Below are 26,554 nucleotides of genomic sequence, written 5' to 3'. Positions count from 1 at the left end.
TTTCTCTGTAAATATTAACATTTATTTAAGTATACAATTTAGTATTCTCATTGCCCCCCCACCCCCGTTCACAGGTTCTCTGTCAGTATCTCGGCCTCTGGATGCAGCATTAAGCCTCGCTGGAGGATGGTAAAAACTCTTAAGACGAACAGTTAAAACGAGCATCAGGTATCTCTTTACATCACAGGCGTCGCCGAACCCACAAGCTGCTTGCGAATGCCACATTTGGTTCACTGTTATTTGCTTTTTTTTTCATTATTCTCCACACGGAGGCGTTTACAGTCGCATTGCATAAAATTATAGTTTGTTAACTGAAGGACGGAGGATGAGCGGTTTTTATCTCTTTTAGCTTCTTTGTGTGATATTTGTTTGAAATACTGACCAGAGTGCTGTTAAAGTTTCATCCTGCAGGAAATAACGGAATGATGTCACAACAAAAACAACCAACCAGACGATAAGAACAAAACTTCCATCAGTTCACAAATGCCACAGAGTGTGTGTGTGTGTGTGTGTGTGCGCGCGCGCAGACATGTTTCTGTATGCAGTCACTGAAACACCGTCGGCCATGTTTGTAGTCCCATATAAAGGTCTTTTAAGAGTCCACTGTGACCTGGTTGAGAAAAAAATAAGAAGTTTGACGAAACGCACACCCGAAAAAACGAAACACGAAACTGAGCTATCGTAGAAACTGTGTGCAAATAAACTTCTTTAATTTCATGAAAAATAAAAGCTGGAAATCCACACGTGGCGGGCGAGCCGCCGCATTTTGGTCGAAGGGTTTATGAGAACATAACACGACTAAACTACGGTTCACTGGGAAAATGGGAGGTGCGTGAAGAAGCGCGGTGAGAAGACGGCGTCGCCTCGCATTCGAAGCGACCGCTGACAAACACAAAGAGGATCCTGCCCGTTTGGTCGCACGCACGCCTCCCTTTTCAGCTTCTCCGACGAGGAATGAAAACACGAAGGAATGAAGATGGAGAAATGTTTCCCAAAGAGAACACGAGGACCGGAGCGGCTCGCGTTCTCGATGACTGATTATCTCTAATGACGTGACGCCGGCTGCGTCTCTGCGGGGTTAAGTGCTTTGTATGGCGGGACGTCCCGGGGAACATCTGTAACGACGCGGCTGAGTGACGGACCGGTTAACGGATGAGGTATTGCACAGATTAATCTGAATAAAAAACAAAAAGCAAAAAGGCGAAAATAAATATGCAGCCAATTCATACAACATTTACATTACAATTTTAGTCAGATGCTGGAAGATTTGAAGGAGATTTTTTTTTTAGTGTTGGTGGAAGGTGCAGAGGGGCCGGGGTCGTTTCAGTCGTCCCACTCGTCGTCGTCTTCGAAGTCCTCGTCTTCATCGTCATCCTCGTCTTCGTCTGGGGACAGAAAAACGCACGTTTAAAGAGTGAGGAAGCACAGAGGGTAGACTTATCTCCAAATTAACTCAAGGCTGAAGCCAGGAGTTCAGTATAGTCTTTATGCTAAGCTACGTTAGCCGGCTGCAGACTGTAGCTTCAAACTCACTGCACAGAATGAAGAGTAGCATCCACCTTCTTGTTATGTCTTACTCTTACCCTCCATTACTTTGATCAGCATTATTTTCTATTATATTGTGCTTTTTTTAATCTTTACGTCGCATTTTTACTATTATCGTTATTGTTAAGGCTACGATATCTGTACAGTAGTATTTTATCCCTCTTTCTAACTGTGCGTTAAACAACTTGTAGTGTAAGTATTTTCCCTGCAGGGATCAATAAAGTTTCTCTGAATTTGAATTCAACTCAATCAAAACTTGAAGGAAAACTTGGAGCTATGGAGCTCGCTGAGGCGTTCACTGTTCTCGTAAAAACCATGCTCATCCAGGTGAAATGCAGTTTTTCTTCCTGTCAGCGTCTCTTGGAAAACGGTCCTATAAGCACCCTGGATGTGGTCACGTGGTTTGTGTGTTTCCGTGGTGATGAACAGATACCTGAGGAATGGATGGCTTTGCTCCTCTTCTGCATCACCTCCATGAGAGCGCCCACGATGCCTGCGGTGGGGGCCGGCGTTGGAGGACCGGACTCTGGGTGATCCGACACCTGAAGACCCAGAGACGGATCCGGTGCAGTTAGTTACAGCTACAATCTGAGTGGATTTAAATGTGATGTGGGACTCGGACGTGGTCTTACGGTCTTGAGCTGGATCCCCTGTCGGATCTGGTCCAGCAGGGCGTCTCGTCCCACACCGGTGGCTGGCGCTCGGTGGTTCTGCTCCACCTTCTTCAGCTGAGTTCCTCCTCTGATCTGCTCCAGCAGCGCCGACTTCCCGCCGGGGCTCGGCGAATGAGGAGAGTCTCCGCCTCCACCGACGCCGTCCAGCTCTGGAGGGGGAGGGGGGCCGGGAGGGGGAGGCGGAGGAGGCGGCGGTGGAGGTGGAGCTGGAGCGGCGCTGCCTCCGCCGCTGACTGGCGACTGCTGGGCCAATGGGGGAGGTGGAGGGGGTGGGGCTTGGGGGGCGACAGAAGAATGTGAGGAAGTTGGGGGGGGTGGAGGGGGAGGCTGGTGATGGTGATGGTGATGGTGCGGAGGAGGAGGGGGCTGGTGACCTCCTCTGGTGGGAGGAGGTGGAGGAGGCGGGGCACCCAGAGTTCCTGGTCGGGAGGGAGGCGGAGGAGGAGGAGCCGAGGCAGGAGCTCTGGACGGAGGAGGGGGAGGAGGAGCTCCCCGACCACCTCTGGACGGAGGAGGGGGAGGGGGTGGAGCCGAGCTGTGGGGGGGCGGAGGAGGAGGAGGGGCACCGCCACGAGAAGGAGGGGGAGGGGGTGCTGCAGGGAGACAGACAGATGAGGTCACACAAACGTCTCCGTCACCTGTTTCAATAAAGTTAATACAAACTGACTCTTTAGCCACGCCCTGTCACATGACCCCCACCTGCATCCTCACAGCAGAGGACCACCGCCCTCACCTGTGCTGCTGTGGTTCTGCTCAAGATCAGGACCAAGCAGGTCCCACCTGAGACCACCATCATCATCATCATCATCATCATCATCATCATCGTCATCATCATCATCATCATCATCATAGTTCAAAAGCCTGCTCAGATGTTTTAGCTTCGTCTCTACATCTCTGATAACAGACACATAATATGAACTTTATGAGGGTCTCATCCAACGGCAAATAGAAGTTTTCTCACTCCATTTTTTAATATCTTGACAAAAATTAGTGCAAACAGCCTCTAATTCCACCTTCAAATGTGAAGATTTGATGCTTCTCACCACATATGACAGAAAGCTGGACAAAAGAAGCGGTTTGGACATGTTAACCTGGGCTGGACATTTTTAAGACATCCTGGTATTTTGTAGAGAAAACAGTCAATCGAAGTATCAACAAATAACATCCGAATTAATCAATAATCAAAGCTGACTGTAAGCTGAGGCCCCAGACTGCAGGTCTGAAAATGAAGAATGATGGCAGATTCATTTTTAATCACTGGGGCACCATGAAAGGAGCGTCCATTGTTCCACCTTGTCTAAACACACACACACACACACACACACACACACACACACACACACACACACACACACACACACACACACACACACACACACACACACACACACACACACACACACACACACACACACACACACACACACACACACACTCTTAAACCACCCTAAATTCACATTCGGATCACTCCACACTGCTCTCAGGTCAGTTTAACATGAATAAAACATGGAGAGAAAGTAAAGTCTGTCACAAGGAATGAAAAAATCTGACAGTTTCATCTGCGCACCTAAAATCTACAGTCTGACAGAGAAGCAGACAGAAAGGAAACCAGAGCTCAGGGACAAAACTTCTTTCATGAAACACGCAGAATTTCTCTTTATGAGACTTTCTCCATCAGCGACCTGTGTCGACGGCCCCTGATCCAACTTGTGTTGTATCAATAATGATTAGAGAGCGATTAATTCCACGCTGTTTGTTAGCATGGTTGCTAGCCGTCCGCTACAATCCCATTTACGACAGTGCTCCTGACCTGCTGACCAATCAGAGGCTGCGTTTCTGACCCCAAACATCTTCACTGAGGCCTTTTCACTTCTAAATTAGGTGCTGATATTTCCTGCATGGGTTAAACAATTAGAAGAAGAAACATTAAAGTGAACGGTTGCTGTGACTCAGTCGTCTTGGTTGTGCTGCTGCTGCTGCTGCACTCTCATTCAGAGTCACAGGTGACACCTAGTGGTGAACTTTGACATTACCACACACATTACCATTGAGTCCAGAGTCTGGTTTAATTTCTATCAAACGCTTTGAGCAGATGAGGCTTAAAAATCCAGACTTATGATGTGATGCTACACCAGTTCTCCATGAGCGCCGGCTGTCGGCCAGCTGACTACTTTCTTAGTTTTAAAGCACGCCGCTGTCACTTTTTAGACAGGCAGCTCAGCTCGCAGCTCCTCCTGACGTGACCGCCGAAGAGCGTCGGACACACCGATGTTTAACGCAAACTTTCCCATAAATCATTCATTTGCGGTGACTCAGCACAATATTGATATATTTAGACTGATTCTGATTTTTGGACGTCCTGCTTCACTCTCACATGACCCTCACTGACATGCTCCACCTCTAAATGAGAGTATTTCTGAACTATTCCTTAAAGATGGGCGTCAAAGACTGCAAAATCAATTCACCAGCAACAGAACTGGCCTTCAAACATCCATCCAAACCGAGCTGAGACCTTCAAAGAGTAAAAGAAATAAAAGAGTCCTCCAGGATCAGGGGCTAAGACAGTGTGGACAGTGTCCCACAAAAACATCTGATCAGGGCTGAAATGAACAACTCAAACATCATCAACGGTTTAATCTGTAAAACCCAACATTAAAGTGAAAAACGTCCATCACGACTTCTCAAACTGAGCACAGTCTAAAGTCCAAAGACATGTTGTCAATGTACAGACAGAAAACTGCTGAATGCTTGTTGTCTCCACTTGATGAGGGACTTAAATGATTCGATGACTCTGATTTTCTGGATTGACTAAACCTCAATTCAAATTAAAAAAGTGGAAAACCTCAGAAAAACAACTCTTGACGCTGTCTCAGAGGCACCGTCACTCGGCTGCAACTTCAGTCTAAACCCTGATGAAACTGGATCACAGCTTCATCGTCACTTAAGATCTGTTCGACAGATCAAAGGTATCCCTCTGTGTGTGTGTGTGTGTGTGTGTGTGTGTGTGTGTGTGTGTGTGTGTGTGTGTGTGTGTGTGTGTGTGTGTGTGTGTGCGTGCACTCACCCTGCCTCCTCAGCTCGTTCTTGACGGCCTCCACGCCTCCCTTCTTCTCGATGAAGTCGTAGATGACCTTGGACGTCTCTCGGTCCTTCAGCTGCGCCTCGGAGATGCCGCACATGTCGAACAGGTTCTTCAGTTCAGGGTCCAAGTTGTTCAGCTGCGACATCGACGACACAGAGAACATCGATATTTCAACCCACAAATGTCGACCTCGAGCAGAGAAGTCAGCAGCGTCACCGCGGACGGCTAAACAAAACCTGCTGCTGATCCGTCAAACAGATGCTGATTTTCCTCCAGCTGCAGGTCAGAAGACCAACACAGTCTTGAGAATTTATCCTTTAACAACATCAGCAGCATCCATCTGAAAGCTGTCATGACCAATCAGCTGGACGTCTGAGCAAAACGTCTCGTGGCGGCTCACGCTGCAGTCTTTGTTTGACAAAGCACTCTCCTTCAGCTCATCACAGAGACTCTGATCACTGAGGCTAATTAAGCAGAAAGAGTTTCCAGCTCCTCTTAATTTAACTGTTTAATGTGTCTCATCAAAGGCCGTGAAGACAAACTGCTCAGCTGTCAGTCACAGTGTCAGTGTGACCCCTGGTGGCCAACAGGTGGAACTACAAGCTGCCTGAACCCTGACAAACAAAACAAACCCTTCAGCTGCTTTCCATCAGATCAATGATCTCCTGCTGGGAAACATTCACACCTGCCTCTGTCATGCTGCAGTGCATTCTGGGGCTCCGGTGTGTGTCTGGCGTGTGGGATCGCATGTTTTCAGGATAGTTCAATGAGCTCACACACAATTAAGAGGCAGCGAATGGAAAGCGATCAGCCTCCCGCTCATTAGGCAGCCTGAGCACGACGTTCGTTAGCGGTCAGACTCGACGATGACTCCCATCAGCAGCTCTGGTTGCTACAGGAAACCAGTCAGAGTTCAGAAACATCCTCCATTTTAAAACCGCAAACATTTGTCAAGCCTTAATGAGGACACTGATGATAAGCTTGTTTCCCCTCAGACTCACATCACCTGGAGGTCTGACGCTGTCGATTCAGGTTTCACGTTCGTCCTCTGAAGGTTTTTAGGCGTCACAGCTAACCAAGAAACCACCAATCATCCAAAACGCAACTTAAAAACCCAGTTTGTCTCCTAAATTGTGTCTTTCTGACTGCAAAACCTGACTCATCTGTGCGAGACATCTGATGAAGAAGACGTTTTTGTTAAAGAACAGTGCACACGATCAGAGTATTGGTGAGCTTAAAGCCAGCTCCATCACGTACTTCTAATAAATAATATTCAATTCAACCTTTATTTACACTCGAGAGAACACTGAGGGGTGAGATTTACACTGAGGACACTGAGTCAATTACAAAGAAAAGGAAAAAACAGCAGAGATATGCTACAACTAGAGATCCATTTCTAAAACGTCCAAAGGTGTGAGTGATGTTCAGGAGGTACGTGTTTTGTTCCAGGAGTCAGGTGCACTGATGTTAAAAGCAGCTTTTCCAAGTTCAGACCAAACTCAGGGAACATGAGGCGAGCAGAGCGTGACTGACCGGTCTGAGAGGGAACCCGGTGGATTTCCAGTGAGGGATTTACGGATAGAAACACACCAGTGAGCATCACGTCTCTGCTGGAGAAGACCGCCCAGCCCAGCCAATGGAAAACACAACGTGGATGACGTGTACAGAGCGACAGTGGAGTCCAGAAGCTGAGGAGCTGAAGAGGAAGTGCGTCTGTGAATCACATCACTGTCGACCGAGATGGACGTGAAAAACACCTCCACGGCCGACGTGAAGGCGGTTTCATGTAGCACACGAGATGATCTACGAGAAATCTCGATCATCAGTTTAGTCTTCAGCTCTGGATGAACTCTGTCTGAACAGCACTCAGTCCCACACCAGCTCAGCGTCCCATAGTGGTGGGAGGGCTTTGCATGGGCTGCTATTTAAACCTGTTCTCTCATTAACTTCTTCAGCTCTCTAATGAGCCAATGAGGCTGCAGCCTGGTTCCCTCCGCCATATTCTGTGCTTCTGACACTCAGCGAGATGTTTGTGAATATGAGCGGCAAACAAAAAGAGTCTATTGTGTGATGTCATCATGCAGCCACCACACAGGTCGCTATTGTGCTCCTGTGTGTGTGTGTGTGTGTGTGTGTGTGTGTGTGTGAGAGAGAGACAAAGAAAGGGGTACTCACATCGAAACCCGTGTTTGGATCCCAGCCCACATGACCGATGTGTCTGCGGAAGACAAGCCAGATATGCGGTGAGATCACACATGTCCACGCACACATAAATATGCAGAAGCGCATCAACTATTTAGCCCGTGCACGTGGGCGACCGTGTGCACATGCTAAATAGTGAGCCCACACACACACTCATGCATCAGTCAGAGACAGTGTGGTCATTCAGAGCTCTCAGACCATAACGCAACGTGTTTACTGTCCCGTTTCACTGCTGGACCGACGGGACGGTTCAGGTCCAGGACAGCGCACACACACACACACACACACACACACACACACACACACACACACACACACACACACACACACACACACACACACACACACACACACACACACACACACACACACACATTACCAGCAAACTGCACGTAGGACATTCCTAATGACGGGTTTTAAGGGAAAGCGGTGAGTTCGACTCTGCCTGTGAAACAGCTGCATAAAGTCGTCTTCGGTCAGGTCTGACTAACTCACTCAGTGACATTACTTTGAGTATCTCAGGCAGGATAACTCGCTGTAAGTCTGCCTGCTCCAGCTCTTAATAAACAATCATGACTGTCTGATTCCTTGTTGAAACGCCACCTCTGCTCCAGCACCAAAGCCCTCAGCGGTGTTAAACACACCACAGCGACTCACTGGAAGTTGCTGGGCGTGCCGATGTCCGCCTTGGTCAGCTTCTTCTTCTTGCCTTTGGTCTTCTTGTCCTTCCGGTTCAGCCCGCTGTGGCTCAGCATGTTGTTGAGGTGGTACGGCTGCTGGTGGCTGTGCGAGTTGTGGAATCGGACGTTGTTGATCTCCGGGTTCTTGATGTCCACCGTGGCCATGTGCAGAGCTGGACCTGCAGGGGCGAGGGAGGGCAAAATTCTCAAAATGTCCACTTACAGCACAAATATTAAAATGCAAGCAGCGTAGTGTGAGGAAACGCCGTCCCATTGCTCCCCAGAGGAAGAACCCATTACATGCAAACAATCATATGAGCTTCAGTCTAGCGCCACCTTCTGGAGACCTAAGACCTGAGTTTATTGGATAATGTGGATTTTACATAAAGTTTAGAGGTGTGGAACGATGCCATCAAACAGCACTGACATAAAGAAAACTCAATAAGGAGTCCATGATTTGACAAATTCTCTTATTATCCAACAGCTCATCGTATAACTCAACTAAAACTACAATAAAAACTTAGTAAGAGGCTTCACTTAGTGAGGGGAGTCTTGGACCTGGACTCAGAAGGTGAGCCTGATTGTACTGTTTGAACAGGCTTAGTGCTGGACTGCAGGACGATGATGATCCATTGTTGGCTTTGACTTATTCTTGCGGTTCCCCCGAGTGTGATTTGGACGTGCAGCACCAGGCCAGACTTTGGGACACCACCCCCATCACTGATCTTGAAGTCGTGTTCAGGCCTCTGCATGGAAAAATGCAGCCCTCGCATTGATACGACTGAGGCCAGTCTGGTGGCGCAATGAGGAGGGGCAAGGCAGAATACTTTGGGAGAATGAGCGCTGAACCAGGCTGAGCTTCTGAGGCGATGCAAGTGGACGCCATCTAAAGTCAAATTCATGCACACACACATTCCTGGTGCATGAAAGGCCTGTCAAAGAATGACATTTTCTAACAAAAACGCCGGCCTGCAGTCCTTCTCCTCTTCTTGGTTTGACTGCTCAGTCCTCGAATTCCTCATAATCTCCACAAACCGCAGCAGCATCTGACACAATCACTAATCCACAGCTAATCCCAGTCCAAATCCCTGGACTCCCCATGAATGCTGGATGTCTACGATCAGACCAACAGGCTCGACTCAAATCCGCCGTCTCCTGAGGACCAGGACCAAGAAGAGCTGCATGGTTTTGTGTAGGCCTTGAACAATGGGTACTTTTACGGTCCTGGATGATGAACTTCTCTGTACTCTGAACGTACTGACAGCTGGCATCAAACATCTGGTCAAACTCGTGATCTTGTTTCTTTCTTTGATAGTTCCTCCTGACACCAGCCGGAATCTGGTTTAAGTTTCACAAAACGCTGCAAGAAAAACTTGCGTTCCTGCCAACAACACAAAGATGTAGTACTTTCCAGCTCCAAATAAATCTGATTCGAACTTGACAGATTGTGAAAAGTAAGTTCACTTCCTGTGCGACAGAGCGGTGAGCATCCATTCAAAGCCGCTGCATTCAGCTCGTCGATGAAGAGCGTGAAGGAGCGTCAGATGGATTTAAGAGTTCATGTCAGGTGACACAAGAGTTGGAGGCGAGTCTTGATTCTCAGACAACGCGGGTGATCCCTGAAGCACCAGCACGAGCAGCTTCTTCCCTACAAAGTGTTTTCATTGGTGTTCTCACAATGACGACAAGAACAATGCAGGAGAAGAGGAGGAGGAGGCAAATCCAGAGCAACGACGTCCCACTGCTGGTGTGGTAAATGTCAGAATGAATCTGTGCCGCCGGAGAGAAACTTCAGTGGAAGAAGGATCTCAGGCTCAAATCCACGGAGGTGAGAGCAGCGACGGCTGACGTGTCCTGCATGTGTTAATCCTGCTCTTCAGATAAACTCTCTTTTGGGACGACGTGCAGACCAAGCTGCAGAGGACAAAAGTCCTGATGCACCGGGACGACTTTGTTCATGGTGGCGTTCAGGTTCAGGCAGTGAAGCAGCACCAAGAACTCGTTAGATCGCCGTGTTTACGTCTCACTGCTTTTAAAGTCTGCGTCTTACCCACAATGCATCCAGAGGGTGTGACGTTACCGACATTTGACATAAAATGGTTATCTCATGTCAAACGTGTTAACTTAGACCTCATCCACGTTACCAAGGCTCTTAAGCCATTTTGGCTACAAGATGGTCCATTTTCCAAAAACACTGATGTAAACCTGATGTTGGCTGTCTCGTTCGGTGACTTTAAAACTGGGATAAAAGTGGTACGACGCCAGGCTTGGGACTGTGTGGCAGAGTTAAGAAGACATTCGTCTCCTCTACCTGCTATCATTGATCATTTTTAATGTTAATCTTGCCTCCTACAGCTGCTGTCATTAATGTGCATTCATGCTGATTTCGTGAGACAACTTTGAGATCTTAAAACTGACTTGATGACTGTTTCAGTGCAGCAATCATGAACAACACACACACACAGCAGCGTTTGTTGCACACTGAAACTCCTGCAGAGGTCACATGTCGTCAGGACACACCCCTGTCCAATCACTGAAGCCCATCAACTGTCCACAAAAGCAGCATTTTTATCTCGTCTGCTTCCCGGACTGAAGCGTCCTGGCAAGAGATCCCCAACTGCTGTCTATTGTCTCGAGCCTCTCAGACGGTCTGTCTCACTTGTTGATGCACCATGAAAAGTGGAGGCCAGACTCCAGGACGGTGCTCCTTCACTTCAATGAAAAGACTGACTGCCCTAAACTCTGGGAAAGAGAGTTTGTCTCGTTACTTTTGATCGAATGATGGGTGGATGTCAGGATATTGTTGGTTGAAACTGGTTGGTTCAAGTACGTAACTGATTGATAAATCGGCGCACAGTATGACCGAGGACGTGCTCTGTAACATTTAAAAAGGCATTTTCATTTCACCTTGACTTTAATGCTGATTCACGTGTCGTCTAATAAACTGAAGTCCATAAAAAACAAGCGGTCAGCAGCAGAAACGGTGGGGATTACAGATTAGGCCTAACGTGCATCCCAACAGGGTTTAAAGGGAACGAAAACAGAGACCATGTGGTCTACATATGGCACAGATGGGCGTCCTGCTGACCAGATTAACCCGCAGCAGACTCCGCTCTGGGTCAGTGTGTGAATCGCACTGCCTGTGAAGTAACGCCGCCAACGCGTCAGGAAACGCCACAACTCTGCATCTTCTGCCATTAGTTTTGCAAAAAGCACCTGTTTTTACAGGAGACGCTCGGAGGGCATGAACTCTGCTTCAGCGTGACAGGAAGCTGCTTTGTACACAGTCTGCTGCTGTCGGTCTGGTGTGAGCTCTTGTCTACAGGTGCAGCAGATGTGAAAAACACTGGCGAACGGTCAGTGAACTCATCACAGGAAAGGAGATCACAAATGAATTACACCAGGACTCCATGGGCCCAGGAGATCAGGGTAGTGCTGCCGGAGATACGTACGACAAGATGGACGAGCACGTCCTGCGTCATCCATGTGCATACAGTTAACACACAATGATGTAACCCGCAGGACTGGAACAGCTGGTCTCTGGTATGTTGACGAGGAAACTCTTGAAACTCTTGTACTTTAGACAGAAAAGCTGCTCAAAGCACATTTTCTGCACTATTAAGACGTTCTTAATTAAACAACTACAATTTTGAGGATTACAACTTTAATATTTCTCCATTTTGTTTTGTTTTATTGTACTTTTTGTGTTTTGTTGTGGGTGAACTGGATTCATCTTGTGTTTGTGTTGTTTGTGTTTTTGTTGTTTGATTTGAAAAAACAAAAAACAAAAAAAGAATAAATGTATAAAAAGTAAATGTGAGGATAACTTGTTTTTAAGATATTGTCATAAACGCATCATAAATCTCATGATGACGGGAAAAAAACATGAGGGCCATTCAAAGCTGAATTTTAAGATCAAGAGTTCAACATACCATTTTTAGGGTCACCTCTCTTCTCTGCAAAAGAAAAATTAACACAATTATAGTTTCAGAACAAAACCACCAGAATTAAATTAAGGAAAGGTAAACTGGATGTTTGGAAGATTTAAGCGGTGAGAGACGAAGGCGAGCTGTTAAGAGTCAGAAAGCGCGATGAAGCTCAGTTAGTGTCTGCGACAGAGAAGAGGACGCGGAAAACATGGTGCATCGTGTCTTCAACGCCCGGAGCAGAAGACACAAAGAGAGTTCAGGACGTCTTCGAGACGAGCAGAAGAAGAGAGGCGAGCGCTCTGAGAGCTCAGTCTGTGTCTGATAAAAACCTCCCCTCTAAAAACCTTGTGCGTCTCAGCTCTGAGCCTTCAGAAGACGAGCCGGAGGGACCCTCTGAGGACCCTCACTGCAGAGACAGACTGACAGCTTAGAGACAGCAGAGAGACACGCTGAGCTCACAGCAGCAGAGAGACAGTCCCAGACCAAACACTGACTCATGTCCTCCTGGTGCAGCTGGACATGAGTGAGCGCGGCAGGTTCGGGACATAGGTTGAGGTCTGGTTAGCAGAAGAGGTGGAAAACACGAGGCCGTGCGTGAAAGGTCAAAGGTCGCAGGTTCAGGAAGCCAAACTGGAGGCGTGAAACTGACCGGTTTTGCGTTGTCGTCGGTTGAGCAGGTCGTTGATGGCGGCTCGGAATCTTTTGGCCTCTTCTTCGCTGGCGAAGTTCAGGCCGATCTGACAGGTCTGACGAGGAAGAGGAGAGGAAGAAGAAGAAGAAGCAAAGCCACACGTGATTAGAATGACCTCACATCTACATAAAAAACATTCAAGCGAAAGCTTTAAGACTGCACGCGCTGTACCAGGACCGGAGGCATCGTTAACTTTCACAGCTGACAGAAGAAGAATCTTGATTCCTCGTCTGACAGTCGATCAGACTGTCCTGAACCTGGAGCGTCATGATGGACGGACTCGTTTGCATGGAGATTAGATTAGATTAGATTAGATCATGACTTTATGATTTTAAAGAAGAGCACAGCGTCTCAGCTCTGCCTCTGTATGGTCGACCGGCTGAAGGTCACCATGAGAATCAACATATCTCTGCTTTCTCTCATCAAAACATCCTGATTCCTCTGAATTTTTTTTAGTTCAATGTTGTAGAACAAGAACGGGACTGACTCAATGCTGGAGGGAGCGAGACAGTCATGAGGCAGAGGCACCGAAGCCAGGTATTAGACCTGCCCGGGGCTGAATCATTTAAGATCGCAGTGTTGATAAGCTCCACTGCTCCTGGTCCTCCTGGCGGTAATTTGTCATGTGTTGGTGTTATTCATCATCACACTGCAGCGTCTCCTCTGCTCTCTGTGTCGAGGCTGAACTTTGAGCTTGATACTCAAATAAAAAGCCAATACTTTATCAATACACCTGTTCAACAAGCACAGAAGTGTAGAAAATTGTCTGTTTTGTCTGTCTGATTTCTCCTGTTAAGACACTGTAAGAGAATATCTACATCATATGTTCACAGTGAACATAATTATTAATAATTTTATTTATTAGTAATTTACTGAAGTGCTGCAGTTAACAAAGGCTGCGTTAAATTGCCTTTTCTGTAGTTTACGGCCACCAAAAATGGCTTCATGCTTAAAAACATGAGCATCGACCTCTGAGGCGACACCGAAACAGAGCAGCAGAGGTTTTTTTTTTCTATAAATTAGCCTTTGTCCTGTGAAAAAGACAATTATACCGTAAGGAAAACCCTGATTTTTATAGAAGTGGTGAACAGCTTTGAGTGAGCAGAGCATAACATGAATACCTGACTGTCATCACACCTTACTGAACATACTGGGACCTGATCGCTGAGGTTTGGTTTTGAGGTGACGACACAAAATGCACACTTACATCTCCTGCGAATGAGATGAAGTAGGATCTGGAGCTGCTGATGGAGAAGTTGTGGTACAGTTCCTGTTCAAACATGGTTTTCCCTTCCTGAAAACAGAAGAGATAAAGAAAAATCAGAGCGGATTCTCCTTCATGTGTAGAGGGATCACATCTGTGTGTCCATTCACTGAATACAAAGACAGCTTTCAGATTGCTGGTGTTTCTTGATGTGATGTGACGAATGTCAAGCGTCCCTGAATGCACCACCAAGGACAGTTTTCCAAACAGTCCCTGCTCTCTGCTGCATCAATGGACCTGCAGCACGTTTCAAGTCACTGCAGCTTTAATTTAAACAGATATTAAGTGACACCAAAGGCAGATTTTGTCCACACGGTCTTTGATATCTGGACGGGGTTCAGACTGTATGAGCGTCAGACAGTAAGCACTCATCAGCGGCTGGCTATTCACTTTGATCCATTAGGGTTGCACGATTGATTGCGCTTCATCTTTAAAGGAAGGATGTATTCATTTCTTCACTGACACTGTGGACACACACGAACTGTGGAGGCGGTTTAAGAGACAAAGAAGACAAAGACGTGAGAGGACTCAATGGAAAAGTTTGTGGTTTTCAGCAGAGACGACGTTTAATCGTACAATCGTGTCATTTCACAGCCTCTCTGATGGTTTTGGGGAAGTCTGGAGATCTGGAATCGTTTTATTTTGAAAAGCTTCAGCGCTCGCTGGCACAGACTCTCTGAACTCTGACATGTACGATTCACAACACCTCAGTGAGCTGTTTCTATCTTTGTCATCTGCATCACCACATGTCTTCAAACACACAGTTGCTGCTGAGGAAGAATGTTTATAAAGTGTAGAAATCATTTTTCAGAGACGAAAAACTTCCTAAGATATAAATGCTCCATTCAAACATCCTCTGGTATTCAGTTACAGCTCGACCGGACGTCTCACTCACCTTGATGTCAAACACTCTGATGAAGTAGGACCTCTGTGGGTTGTCTTTGACCAGGCAGGCCACTCCACAGCACCTCTTCACCCAGCTGCAGCTCCGGTCTGTGCCGTAGACCTGGACCACCGCCGAGCACAGAGTCTGGACACAGAGCAAAGGACAGGACGGCGAACATCATTTAATAAAGGGTGTATAATTTACAGTTAATGGTCAGGTATCCTGCAGAGTGTGAAGCTGCTTGTGTGTCCATATTTTTGTTAAAAACCTCCGAGCTGCACGTGTCACAAAGCAGCAACAGAGCCGTTGGAGAGGAAGAGGAAACCCACAGGATGCAAAGCATTTCAACAGCAATAAGGACGCACACCTGCTGCCAGGTGAGAAACAAAGAGCAGGTGACTGGGCGGCACTGTGACCTTTGGAAATCAGATTATGACTCAGATATACAAAGTTCTTCATGGCGGACTCTCAAGTGTGCAGAATAAAATGAATAAACCAAGTCTGATAATACGCCTGTGCATTCATTTTGATTTTTTGAAATTTATTTGTTGTCTTCGCTCATAACTTTCTGAAAGTGTGTGGCTAAGGTCCAAGCTCAGAAGGACAAAGTTAAAACGCTGGCCATTTTTCACGTGGACAGACGTGAAGTGCGGCACCATGAACATCTTTGAGAACAGACTGAATGCATTCGCTGTGGTCTCCGTTTGTACGATCCATCACAGATCTTTGTGACAGCAGTGGTCTTTGTTGAAGCACACTCATGTTCTGCTGCATTAAGATTTCTCTGCACTGGAAACAAAGGACCTGAGACCTAAAGTCTGGGTCTTGTCTCTTTTGACGATCAGGCCTGGACTGCAGACAACTTCACCTCCTCCTTGTTTCTGAGGCTTTTTGCTGTCAGTCTGGTCTTCAGCAGCGAAGCACGAGATCAGCTGGATTGAGGTCATGTGACTGTTTTGGCAGTCAGAACGATCCACTGTTTGCCCGTAAAAAACTCCTTTGTTGCTGCGATCATCGTCCTACTGATTTGTCCTCCAACCCGGCGAGCGTTTCATTTCAAATCTAGCGTATCGGACATTTCTGCGCAGAGTGTAACCTGCACTGCTGCAGGACAGGACGTCCAGCTGCTGTCCTCAGCACTGTCCTGTTCTGGTTTGCGGTTTTGAAGTTTCTACAGAAGTCACACTTTGTCAAATGCTCTGCCAGGATTTCTCCAGCCGCCGGGGGAGGAAAGAGGAAATGCCACTGGGCCGGTTTCCTCCACTGTGATTGATGAGCGCAGGTCAGAGGGGCAGCAGGAAGCACTTTTCACCATGAAATCACCGCTCAGCATCACACAGGAAAGGTCAAAGGTCGGCTGTTAAAGGCCTCACTTAGGCTCTGTGAATTCTCACTGAGGGAAAGTATGCAGCAATAAACGCAGACAGACTCTCTGCAGCTTACATCAGCTGACGACGACAAAGCTACAGGACAACACCAACGTTTGGTCCATTAATACTCATCAATACCAAATCATCAATGTTTAGATTGATTCTGTCCCTCAAGACCTTCAGTTAGTCCTCAAACTGTTAGTCACATCACGCAGTCTTTAATCAACAGAAAATTAATTTGGTAATCAATCAATCAGGTCGCTTTTGAGACACCTGAAGACATCACCGTGGACTCTGAGGACTTGTTCAAGACTCAACGGATCAATTCATCCTGAAAATTGTTAGTTGCAGTCCTAGTTTGAATGTTCAGAACAAGAACAGCCAATCAGAGATTTGCGAGCTGGTTGGTGAACAGATTTAGTTTGTTCGTCCTCTGGAGTCATGAATACCACGACTCTCAGCCGTGGATGATAACTTCCCTCGTTCTTCAAAAAACCACCAAGAAGACGAGAAAGAAATCGCAAAACAAGGTCCAATCAGAAGCTGTTCTGAAACTGCAGGTGTTGAAATGTCCATTTTTAAGGACTTCTCATCCAGGTTGGCTTTAAAGTTAAAGGTTCAAAGTTCAGCGGTTCACAAGCAATTTGAGCTCCTTTCATCTCGTGGTGAGTTTGTTTTGTCAGCTTCTGTTTTCCAAAGTCAAGAATGGACGTTAAATCCCACCACCAAGAGGAGGTCTGCTCTGAGGTGCAGATGAAGGACCGTTCTGGAGACTTGATTTAGCAGCCTGCTGCACAACACCAGAGCTACAGACTCTGAACAGCAACAACGCTCATTAGCTTTCCTGCTAAAGTCTTCTGGTGGAATCATGAGCATCGTTTTTAAATGGCTGCACATCAGCCACGGCGGTCGTGTCGCAGCCGGAGCGCGGTGCAGCCCTGATTGGTGGAATCTGCAGCACTCTGGCCGCCTGCCCTCAGCTGTCAATCAAACACAAACACACACACCTAAAACTGCAGAGACCAAAAGGAACGTTTCTGATATTTGAGGTCAAGAAGATTTTGAGACTGAAACAATGTGCTCATGGTTCAGAAACGGTTAAAAATCAGCTGTAAATACCCAAAAGTCAAAACTGTCTAATTTGGTGCTTCTCATACGTTTCATTCGATCTACCTCAGGATAAATCCACCGTGGAGCCGTTTGAGGGGCAGAGGGGCTCTCCACAAAGCCGGATTAGCAAATTAACCACCCACGTTGAGAAGTCTTCTATCTAAAATGTCCTAAAATTCTGCTCTCTCTTCAAAGAAAACACACCTCGGATGACCTGGAGCCTAACACCAATTTGTAAAACAAATTTGATTTTCAGTTGTAAAATGGTATCACCACATCTTCACGGTGAACGGATATCTGTCCAACTTTCTAATCCTGCTTTGAGAAATATCCCCCTGGACAACCCTCCATCTGTGCGTTTGTGCAGAAAAGGAGATGAAGTCTGATCTGAAAATGTCCTTAACGCTGCTCTCTAACGAAGACCAACACCAGTAACCTCACATGGAATTAGACAGAGATATAAAGAGGGTCGACAGGAAACAGCAGTGTGCTGTAGCTGTTTGGTGCAAAGCTGTAATATAACAACGTTTCCAAAAACAATGCAGCTATTAACAACAGAGACAGAGGAAGGTAACAGCTGAGTGGTAACAGAAACCCAAACTCAGTGACAGCATAGAAACGGTTTTAAGAGATCAGATTATGAACGAGCTGCTGTCTTCAGTACTACATCTTTTCATGAAAATTCACTTTCATCATGTTAAATGTGCAACAACGACGCTCCCTGATGCAGTTTGTTCTGGTCAGCAGGACTGGGTATTCTTTAAAAATGTAGGATATTTGAGCCTGTACAATACAGAAATGATCTTTTTTTTTTACTTCACTACATTTGTACTGAATAAAAGAAGTTAGTTAAAAGTCTTAACACAGTGAGCCGAACATGAACTTTGTCTAAATACTGTGTAAAACTGGGAAAATTATGAATCTGACCACACATTTGATGCCATCTTTCAGAACACAACAGTTCTGGACGGTCGCGACCAAAACGAGCTCATGCTCCACAGCCAGCCTTACAGGTGCGAACCTACCTGACTGACTGTTCTGACCTATGAGCTCAGCTGCATCCACGCTGGCCCGGCTCCTGTTCAGCCTCTGAAACCAGCTGCAGCTGACATTAAAACCTGCTGGGCTCTCCTGCAACTATCACCCCGACAAAGATCGGATGAAACCACGTTCGGCACAGGGATGGAAATCAAGAACCGGATTCACTGTGAACCGGATCCATCACAATCGTATACTTCTGAGTTTATCGACGCCAGCGTGTCTTTCTGACAGTTGTGCATTGCAAAACGATGATGTCAAACTCATGCATCAACTTGCAAAAGAAGGAGTCAAGGCAGAGAAGAAGAAACTGTCCAAAGCTTCATTTCAGGAAGAGAGATGGTGACAGCGGTGATGGCAGGGTCTGCAAAATGATGATTTCACGTAAGGGAGGAAACCGCAGCAATACGCAGAAACATCTTTCTACAAAACATGGGCTTAGATTCCAGGTATGACGTGTATTTGACACTGCTTGCCAGTCGAGCAGCACGTCTGTAATCGAGGGTAAACATCCTGCTGTAATAACATTATCATCATGCAGGAACGCTTTTTGTTTGACAGGGAAAACCCAAATGAAAACGAACGCTCTGTGAATATTCTCTCATTTCATCCATTTTAGATGGTGACAGACAGACTGATGCTTCAACAAGCTCGAAGGCTAAAGCCAGCTTAAGTAAAACTGAGCAGGAATCAATAAGGGGATTGATAAAGAATCAGACTGATAGCAGAATCGATAAAGGCTTTGGCATCAATAAAATCTACTACTTCAGCAGAAAAACATCCAGGTGTTACTGGTTTTCACCTTTAAAGCTCAGGTTGTAGCTGAGTGAAGTGACCCTGAAGTATCCACGAGGCATTCATGAGCCTCAGCTGGTTGAGTTCATTAATGTAAAGAGGTTTCATGGTATTTTAATTTTGCAGCATGGGTATAAAAATGTCTTATAAATTAGCCACATAAATAGGCAGCTTCATAGACTTACTGACACCAACTATCAAACAACACCAGCACCATGCCAACTTCTAGTCACTAAAAAATGTGCATATGAAATAGAGTTATACTGGTGACGTGCCTGGCGTCCCACCTGGAGCCCTGCTGGAGACTCCTGCAGTTCCAGGTGTTGACACATGAAACATGTTGACAATGCAAAACAGGCTAAAAGACAAATGCTGACAGGCGTCAAAGCTTTACAGTCAGACGTGTACAACACAGGACATCAGTCTGGACTACTACAGGGATTATTTTTAGTGCCAATTAATCTGCTGATTACTTAAACAATGAAAGCATTAATTGTTTAATCCATACAGTGCCCATGACAGTTTCCCAGAGTCTTCAAACTGCTTAATTTGTCCAAAAACAAAAGCTACTCCAATCACAATAACATAAAACAAACTATTTTACACAAAATAGGGTTTGATAGGCTGAGTTACATATCAAATTTAATAATGGCAAAATATAAATAAAATGTTATGCTGCTGATGGACACAAATATTTAAACAGAAGCATAAAACATGACCAAAGTGCAGTCACTGATGTCTGGATAACATTTAACGTTACTGCAGTGTTAGTTTTTAATGTTCATATGGACGCGTGGTCCATTTAAACACCTGTCAATCAAATTTAGACCAGCTTCCAAGTTTTGACTTCTGGTTAAAGCTTATAAACTGTTCACGTCTGCTTCGCTGATCGTGCTTTCAGACCAGAGGTTACACAGCAGAAGCTAAAGGTCAAAGCAGATGAAGATGACGTCGCCATATTTTTTAACGGCTATCAAAATGCGTGTTAACGGTAAAGACGTCAGGGAGTCTGCGGGGTCCCGGTCTGACACCGGGCCCCGGTCTGAACGCCTCAGAGGGCTCAGAGCAGGTTTCTGCCGCTTCATATCACCTGAGAGGGATAACGTGGGAGGAAAAGCGCATACTGGCAGTGTTTTAGGCCGTGTGGGTGAATGCAGCTGCACCTCCTCTGAACCTGCAGGTGGTAAACAAACTGGGAAACTTACGGCGCATTTCCTGCCCAGGTAGCCGAACAGGCACTCGTTCTCCTGCGGGGTCAGGAGGATGGAGCCGACATTAACAGACCTGCGGGGCGGCGGGTGGCTGTTCATGGCTCCGAATTCTTCTAGTTAACCCCGAAGCGACGCAGTTATGGCCGGACGGACTCAGCAAAAAGTACTAATTAGAGAAAATCCATGCGGGCTCCGGTTGCTGTGGCCTGCAACCGGATCATCTCCGCTGAGTCGGACTCCCGGCTGGAGGGCGGAGGAGGACGGGGGTGTTTTCCAGGCTTGCTCCTGCTTAAGAAGAAACCGTAACTTCTCCGTTTGGTATTAAACAAAAAATATAAGGGCTCTATGTCCGTATGTACGCGAAGAAACGCTTTACTTTCATTCGAAAACTCCAGCAGCTGCAGCGGCGATGCGTACATCCAACATGGCAGCAAGGCGGAGCAGACCACTTTAAAGAGACGGGAGAGGGGGGAGTTGGTTTCGGCAAACTCTATGACTATCCACTGTTTTGATTATGAAATTATAAAGTTAGTAAACTCAGACGCAGCGAGATAAGTTCAAATATCGATTTTAAGTGAAAACTGTGTGGCATCTGTGGTTTTGGTCCACTGCGAAGCTAAAACGTCGTCGCTCACAGAAAGTGGTTCGGTCCGATGTGGCAGCAGGAATGCAGCTCTGCGGAGGGAAAGGGAGGGGCGGGTGTTTAGCGCGTGGAGAGGGATGGAGTGTGACGTAGCGCTGGGAGGAGCCAGATGGTGGACGTGAAAATGTAAATAAAGATGACTTCGGTCGATAGAAAATGTTGGATGTTTTGTTCACGTGCCTCAAACCTGTCTGCTTAAATGTGTGGATTATAATGAGATAACATTGCCACATTTTACTGTGACACTCTTCTATTATAATATTTGCATTAGCTGGCACTGTGACTTGTGCAGAAGTGCTGGTCGGAGGAGACCTGGACCCTTGCCTGTATATTTGTGAAACCCCTGCATCGCTTTCATACTTTACAGTTTACAGGAAAAATCATTGCATTAAAATAATCTTGCTCTGCAGGTCCCCAATTCAAAACTGTGTAAAAAAGGGTAAAATGCCTTTAAACCTACAATAACTTATTTTTGGCCACTTGGGGGCAGACAAAACAAGCTGTAACCACAACACTGACACCACCTTTTAACTTGATTTGGTTAACTTGTCCTTGTAAAAGGACATCATTTGTGATGTTATGTCCCACCTCAACTGCAAGATGTGCAGTCTTGACATCAAAACAAATAAGATCAGGAGGATGGCTGTGAAGGTGGTGGTGGTGGTGGCAGATGGATAGATGCCAGAGGAGGTCTGTGTCCCACAGGTCCCACCCGCCTGCAGCAGGGTTAAAGCCCATCAGCAGCATTAACACCAAAACTAATCTGTGGACCAGCTGCTTCTGCACTCAAACAAACAAGAGGAGTTCAAGGACCACTCATAGCTATCGCGGAACCTGCTTTAAGAGTGACACCCTGCAAGGGTCCCATAGAGCCTGCAGGGCTGGACAGCAATAAGATCCTGGTGGTGTCTCTCTTCTTGGAGCTTTACTAGTTGTGAAAATAGGACCATTATCTTATGGTGGTGTTAAAGGAAGGGCCATTGGGTATTTAAAAAAGAGTTCATTATCTGGAGAGCAGGAATGGGATCAGAAGATGTCATTTTAGCCATGCTAGCGGCATGCTGGAGGGATGGTAAAGACCCTCGGTTGGTCCACCACGTTAGTCCAGACTGAAATATCTCAACAACTTTAAGATGGACTGTCATGACGTTTGATGCAACCATTCACTGTCCGCAGTGGGTGAATTCTAATGACTTTGGAGATCCCTGAGTTTTCCTCTGACATTTGACAAGAAATCTGGTACACACATTCATGTTCCCCTCAGGATGAACCTTAGTAACTTCAGAGGTCCTCTGTCTTTTCATTTATCACCATCAGACTGCAATTTCAATTTGTCCAGTACTTTTATTTAAACCAAACACTTTCAAAACTAAGGCCATTCCCATCAGCCCCAGCTGTTCCTCGTGTTTGGTGCAAAGTAGCTAATGTTAGCATGTATTAGCTGAACTGAGATGATGAACAGGACAGACATTATGGCTTCTAAACATCAGCATGGTGGTCATTGTGTGCACATGTTAGCATATTAGTGCTCAAAGTACTGCTGCCTATAAATAAAAAGGTGAAATTTCATTTACATTCATAAGGAACCTTGAGCGTGGCTGCACAGCAAACTCTTTTATCTCGTTTCATACACACCTGTGCAGCAGAGAGGACGGTGATGATGTTAATTTTAACAGATGGTGAGGGGCGGCAGAGATGAGATGGATTTGATGATTGTCATCTGCTTCTTTCCCTTCTCTTGCTCAGATATTTCTCAGGTTTTCAAAGTGAAACAGACGTCTTATCAAAACCAAAAGCTCCTCTATTGGACTTCCAGCAGTTATTCTGTCAGATTTGAGCATTTCTCCCTGAACTTCCAACAAACTCCAAAGAAGATCTTATTTTGTGATTTGTTTATGATTTTGAAAGTAGAATTTTTGCAGTTTTGATGGCTGAAATGGAGTGAAATTGGTTGTGAAGCTGTTCAAGACGCCCTGGGAGCAGTTTGGAGTTTAGGGTCTCTGTATATTGATGTATTTCCATGATGGCGCCACTAGATGGCGTCAGACACTTTACACAGAGCAGGAACATGTCTGAGGACCAGCTGAGACAAAAGGTTTGTAAAGTACTCTCAGCTGCCTTATCAACCTCTGTCTATGTGCTGTTGAGCAGGGCACCTGTCCCCCTTTATAGCTTTGAAGGATTTATAGTAAATGAGGAGTCGAGATATTTGTAAAACTGTTGATGACAACCTGTTTCTGTCTGGTAAGTGACTGTCTGCAGGGTTATAGGATGCATTTGACACACAACCCACTGCCCACATTACACATGCGCATGCATACAACATCTTAAATATCTCAAGATAAGATTTTTAAAGATAAAACTGAAAAGCTGTTGCATATTTTGCTGCAGATCAGAATACAGCAGTGTTTCATATTGTAGGAATTATTACTACTATTCCATCATGTTGACATCTTTCATCCAATAAAAGATTTGTTGACTTCTACATCTCCAAAATGGACTGACATTCATCCGTCAGGTAGCGACAGACAAATGTGGAGAGCATCTGTAATGAAGCTCTCTTCCCAGAATTCTCCTCTGTGGCCCAGACGTAACCTGGACTCTGTTCTCTCAGTCTGCCGGCGTAATCGAATCAACGCTGGTGCAGAACGGCATGATGGGAGTCATCTCGTCTGTCTGTGTTGTTTCCTGTCCACAGGTTCATTCATTCAGCGGATCAGGCGGTCCGACAGTCAGGCCTGTGGAGGTGGGAAAGTAAGCAGGGTTTGAACTTCTCTCTTCCGTCCTCTTTTTTGTTCTTCACATGACTATTTCAGTCTGTCTTGGTGAGCGCAGCACTAAGACAAACACTGACATCTCTAGAGCCAAAAACCCTGAGCACACACAGACATTACGGACAATTTAAAGCACACAGACTCCAGTAAAGCAGTCGCAAACAAAATCAGATCAGTACATGCTAAATGTTCCAGTGGCGTAGCTCCTGTGTGTGTGTTTCAGACATATTTAATGTGCTTTGGAGAGATTGGTCACATAACAGTCATTTTATCTGGTGTTTTATGTGTTTAAGTGCTGAACGCTTCATATGAACCACCTTAACGTAGGTGTGAGGGAGATCTGGAGGCTTGCATGCTGGCTCCTTCTATGTAAATACTTTGGACTGATGACAAAGCATGATGGAAACCACCTTCTCCTTGTTCCTTCAGCTCTGCCTACGCTTTGCTCAGCATTTCCAGTATTTCTGCAGCTGACACAAACTGCTTCACCTCCACAGCTCTGCATCCTGAAATCGAGCTTCTGCGGCAGTTTGTCTGTGTGTGGTAGAGTCGTCGGCTGTATTACCTGTAGAGCAGCATCGCTCGGGAGGCCCAGTCTGTAAAGATGAGCCAGGGGTTGTTTCTTAAGGAAAAATCAAGTCAGAAAACCAGACGGTAAAGCAGTCTGAAGTCCTGCCGGAGTCCCCTGAGCAGTGGTTTCTAACCTCTGATCCACACATCGATGAGACGCCACCAAGAAACAAAATCTTATTAAATTTAATACATTAACTGTACAGGTCATTTGTGCAGTAATTACCTTGAGCTGGCTGTTGTTGATGCTGCATCTTTCTTCAGCACACCTTGTCAGACCTACAACAGGATAGTGGTCGTCAACCAAAGTAGCTCATCTCTCCATCATCACCCACTTAGCTACTTGGTCTGTATGTGCTGCAGCTAGCCAGCTAATGCTACAGAGAGAACAAACAACAACAACAAGCCTTGTGCAAGAAGAAAGAACAGCTTGTACATACAGATTCATTCTCAAGTGGTATGTATGAGTCATTTAGGAGGACTTGTGGTATACATCAATTTTCTTGCATTTATAATTATGTCTTAGGCAAGATGAAACAAGTCTTTGACAATATGTTGTTGCAGTTAAGAGAGGTTGGCGAGTCTGAGTTGAGACACTCATGTGAGCAAATAATATCCAAACCTTCTCAGAGCCTCAGAAAGATGACAATATTCACCACAAACTCACAATTTTGCATATTTTCCTGCAAACACTGTTAAAAAAAGAGATGCCAGTTGCCTCACAGTGCTGTCAGAGATGTTTCACTTGCCTCCCATTGAAGACTAATGGACAGGGTGAGCTTCTGCATGGTGCACTGGGTTCAGCCTTCGAGCCCGCTGAGGCCGAAAAGCAAATGGAAAGGTTGGAAGGGATTTCTTTACCATCTGCAGTTTTTGCTCAGTTGTTTCTCCAGGAAGGTCTCGAGCTGAAGGAATGTACTTTGATCGTATCTCCAGTTTATGGAAGCTACTCCGCAGTCAGGCTCAGGTGGTATTGTGTGACGGCCGTTGGGAAGTGTGATACAAAGTCAACTTTGGTGTCGAGTCTGTGTGTTTGTGCAGCCGTGAAATGATGATTCTTGGATGTGTCTGCAGTGCTGATGCAGAGGTGAGGCTGTACTGACAGTCCATATAATAACAGTGATGTTTTCTCAGCTGGAAATATACAGATGGGAGACAAAAACTTGAACCTGGAAACCTGGAACATTCGACCTTTCTCAACGTCGGGTCTCAGGGTCGGAGCAACACTGGTGTCATGTCCTCTGTAGTTTTTCTGGGAATTGAGGGAGTTTAGAAACGGGGGCAGAATTATTCAACAATTAACACTTGTTTTAATCTGACTGCTTTGAGTATTAAGGGGTAAAAGCAGTTTTACTGTTCCTGACAGAATTTTTTTGGTGGTAGTGGTGAAGGCTTTTTTTGATGCTCATATTTAGAAATCAAATGTACATACACTATAACTGAGCATTTAAACAGCTAAAATGTGAAAAATCCAGATAATTAAACATTTGGAGAGACTCTTTTCGGTGTCTGGTCGAGAGTTTCTGGGTTTGGGTAGTGTGGGATCTCACACCCCTTAATTAAAATCTCAGGACCAATGAAAATCTCAAAATACATTTTTGGAGAGTCGTACAAATGGCACAGAAGTTTCATATTCCTCAGATGATGATTTTCATTTCAGTGACCTCCTGAGCTTTCCTGTCGTAAAGTTTATGACATACATGTCCCCTTCAACATGAATTGCAGTAACTGAAGTCATCCGAACTTTTCCTCTCGCGCCATCATCAGGGCAAAAAATTCAGCTTGTCCAGTACTTTGGTTTATAATCAAATATACAGATATCTGTGTGGCAAATGTTAGCATGCTAACAAGCTAAACTCAGATGGCGACCATGGTAAACACTGTATCTGCTAAACATCACCATGTTAGCATTGTCATTGTGAGCATAGTGCCATGCTAGCATTAGCAATTAGCTCAAAGCATAAGGCTCAGAACAGCCTCAGGAGCCGTTAGCATTGCTGTAGACTCTTAATTAGTCTTAATTTATTGTTTGTAGCATGTAGGTTGAACTTGTTTGGTGTTTTTTAGTTGATTAGTTTTTAACTCTTTTT

General features: G+C 45.7%; 1 protein-coding gene across 2 annotated transcripts; it reads right to left on the bottom strand.

The window, feature by feature from the left end:
* Positions 1 to 20,929, bottom strand: wasla (WASP like actin nucleation promoting factor a). Of its 2 annotated transcripts, XM_070972901.1 has the most exons (11): positions 20,472 to 20,929; positions 14,963 to 15,097; positions 14,011 to 14,097; positions 12,762 to 12,858; positions 12,116 to 12,139; positions 8,161 to 8,362; positions 7,477 to 7,519; positions 5,284 to 5,437; positions 2,178 to 2,812; positions 1,979 to 2,087; positions 1 to 1,385 (listed from the first exon to the last, which is right to left on the bottom strand). In XM_070972901.1, exons 1-11 carry the CDS (start codon positions 20,574 to 20,576, stop codon positions 1,324 to 1,326), a joined length of 1,653 nt encoding a protein of 550 aa, XP_070829002.1. In that variant the 5' UTR covers positions 20,577 to 20,929; the 3' UTR covers positions 1 to 1,323. The 2 variants fall into 2 exon arrangements, with proteins under 2 accessions (XP_070829002.1, XP_070829003.1); XM_070972902.1 differs by lacking the exon at positions 12,116 to 12,139.
* Positions 20,930 to 26,554: the final 5,625 nt, after the last annotated feature.

The sequence above is a fragment of the Chaetodon trifascialis genome, chromosome 10 (genome assembly GCF_039877785.1).
Source record: "Chaetodon trifascialis isolate fChaTrf1 chromosome 10, fChaTrf1.hap1, whole genome shotgun sequence".
Taxonomy (NCBI): domain Eukaryota; kingdom Metazoa; phylum Chordata; class Actinopteri; order Chaetodontiformes; family Chaetodontidae; genus Chaetodon; species Chaetodon trifascialis.
Note: the sequence above shows the minus strand (reverse complement) of the source record. Positions and strands in the feature narration are given on the sequence as shown.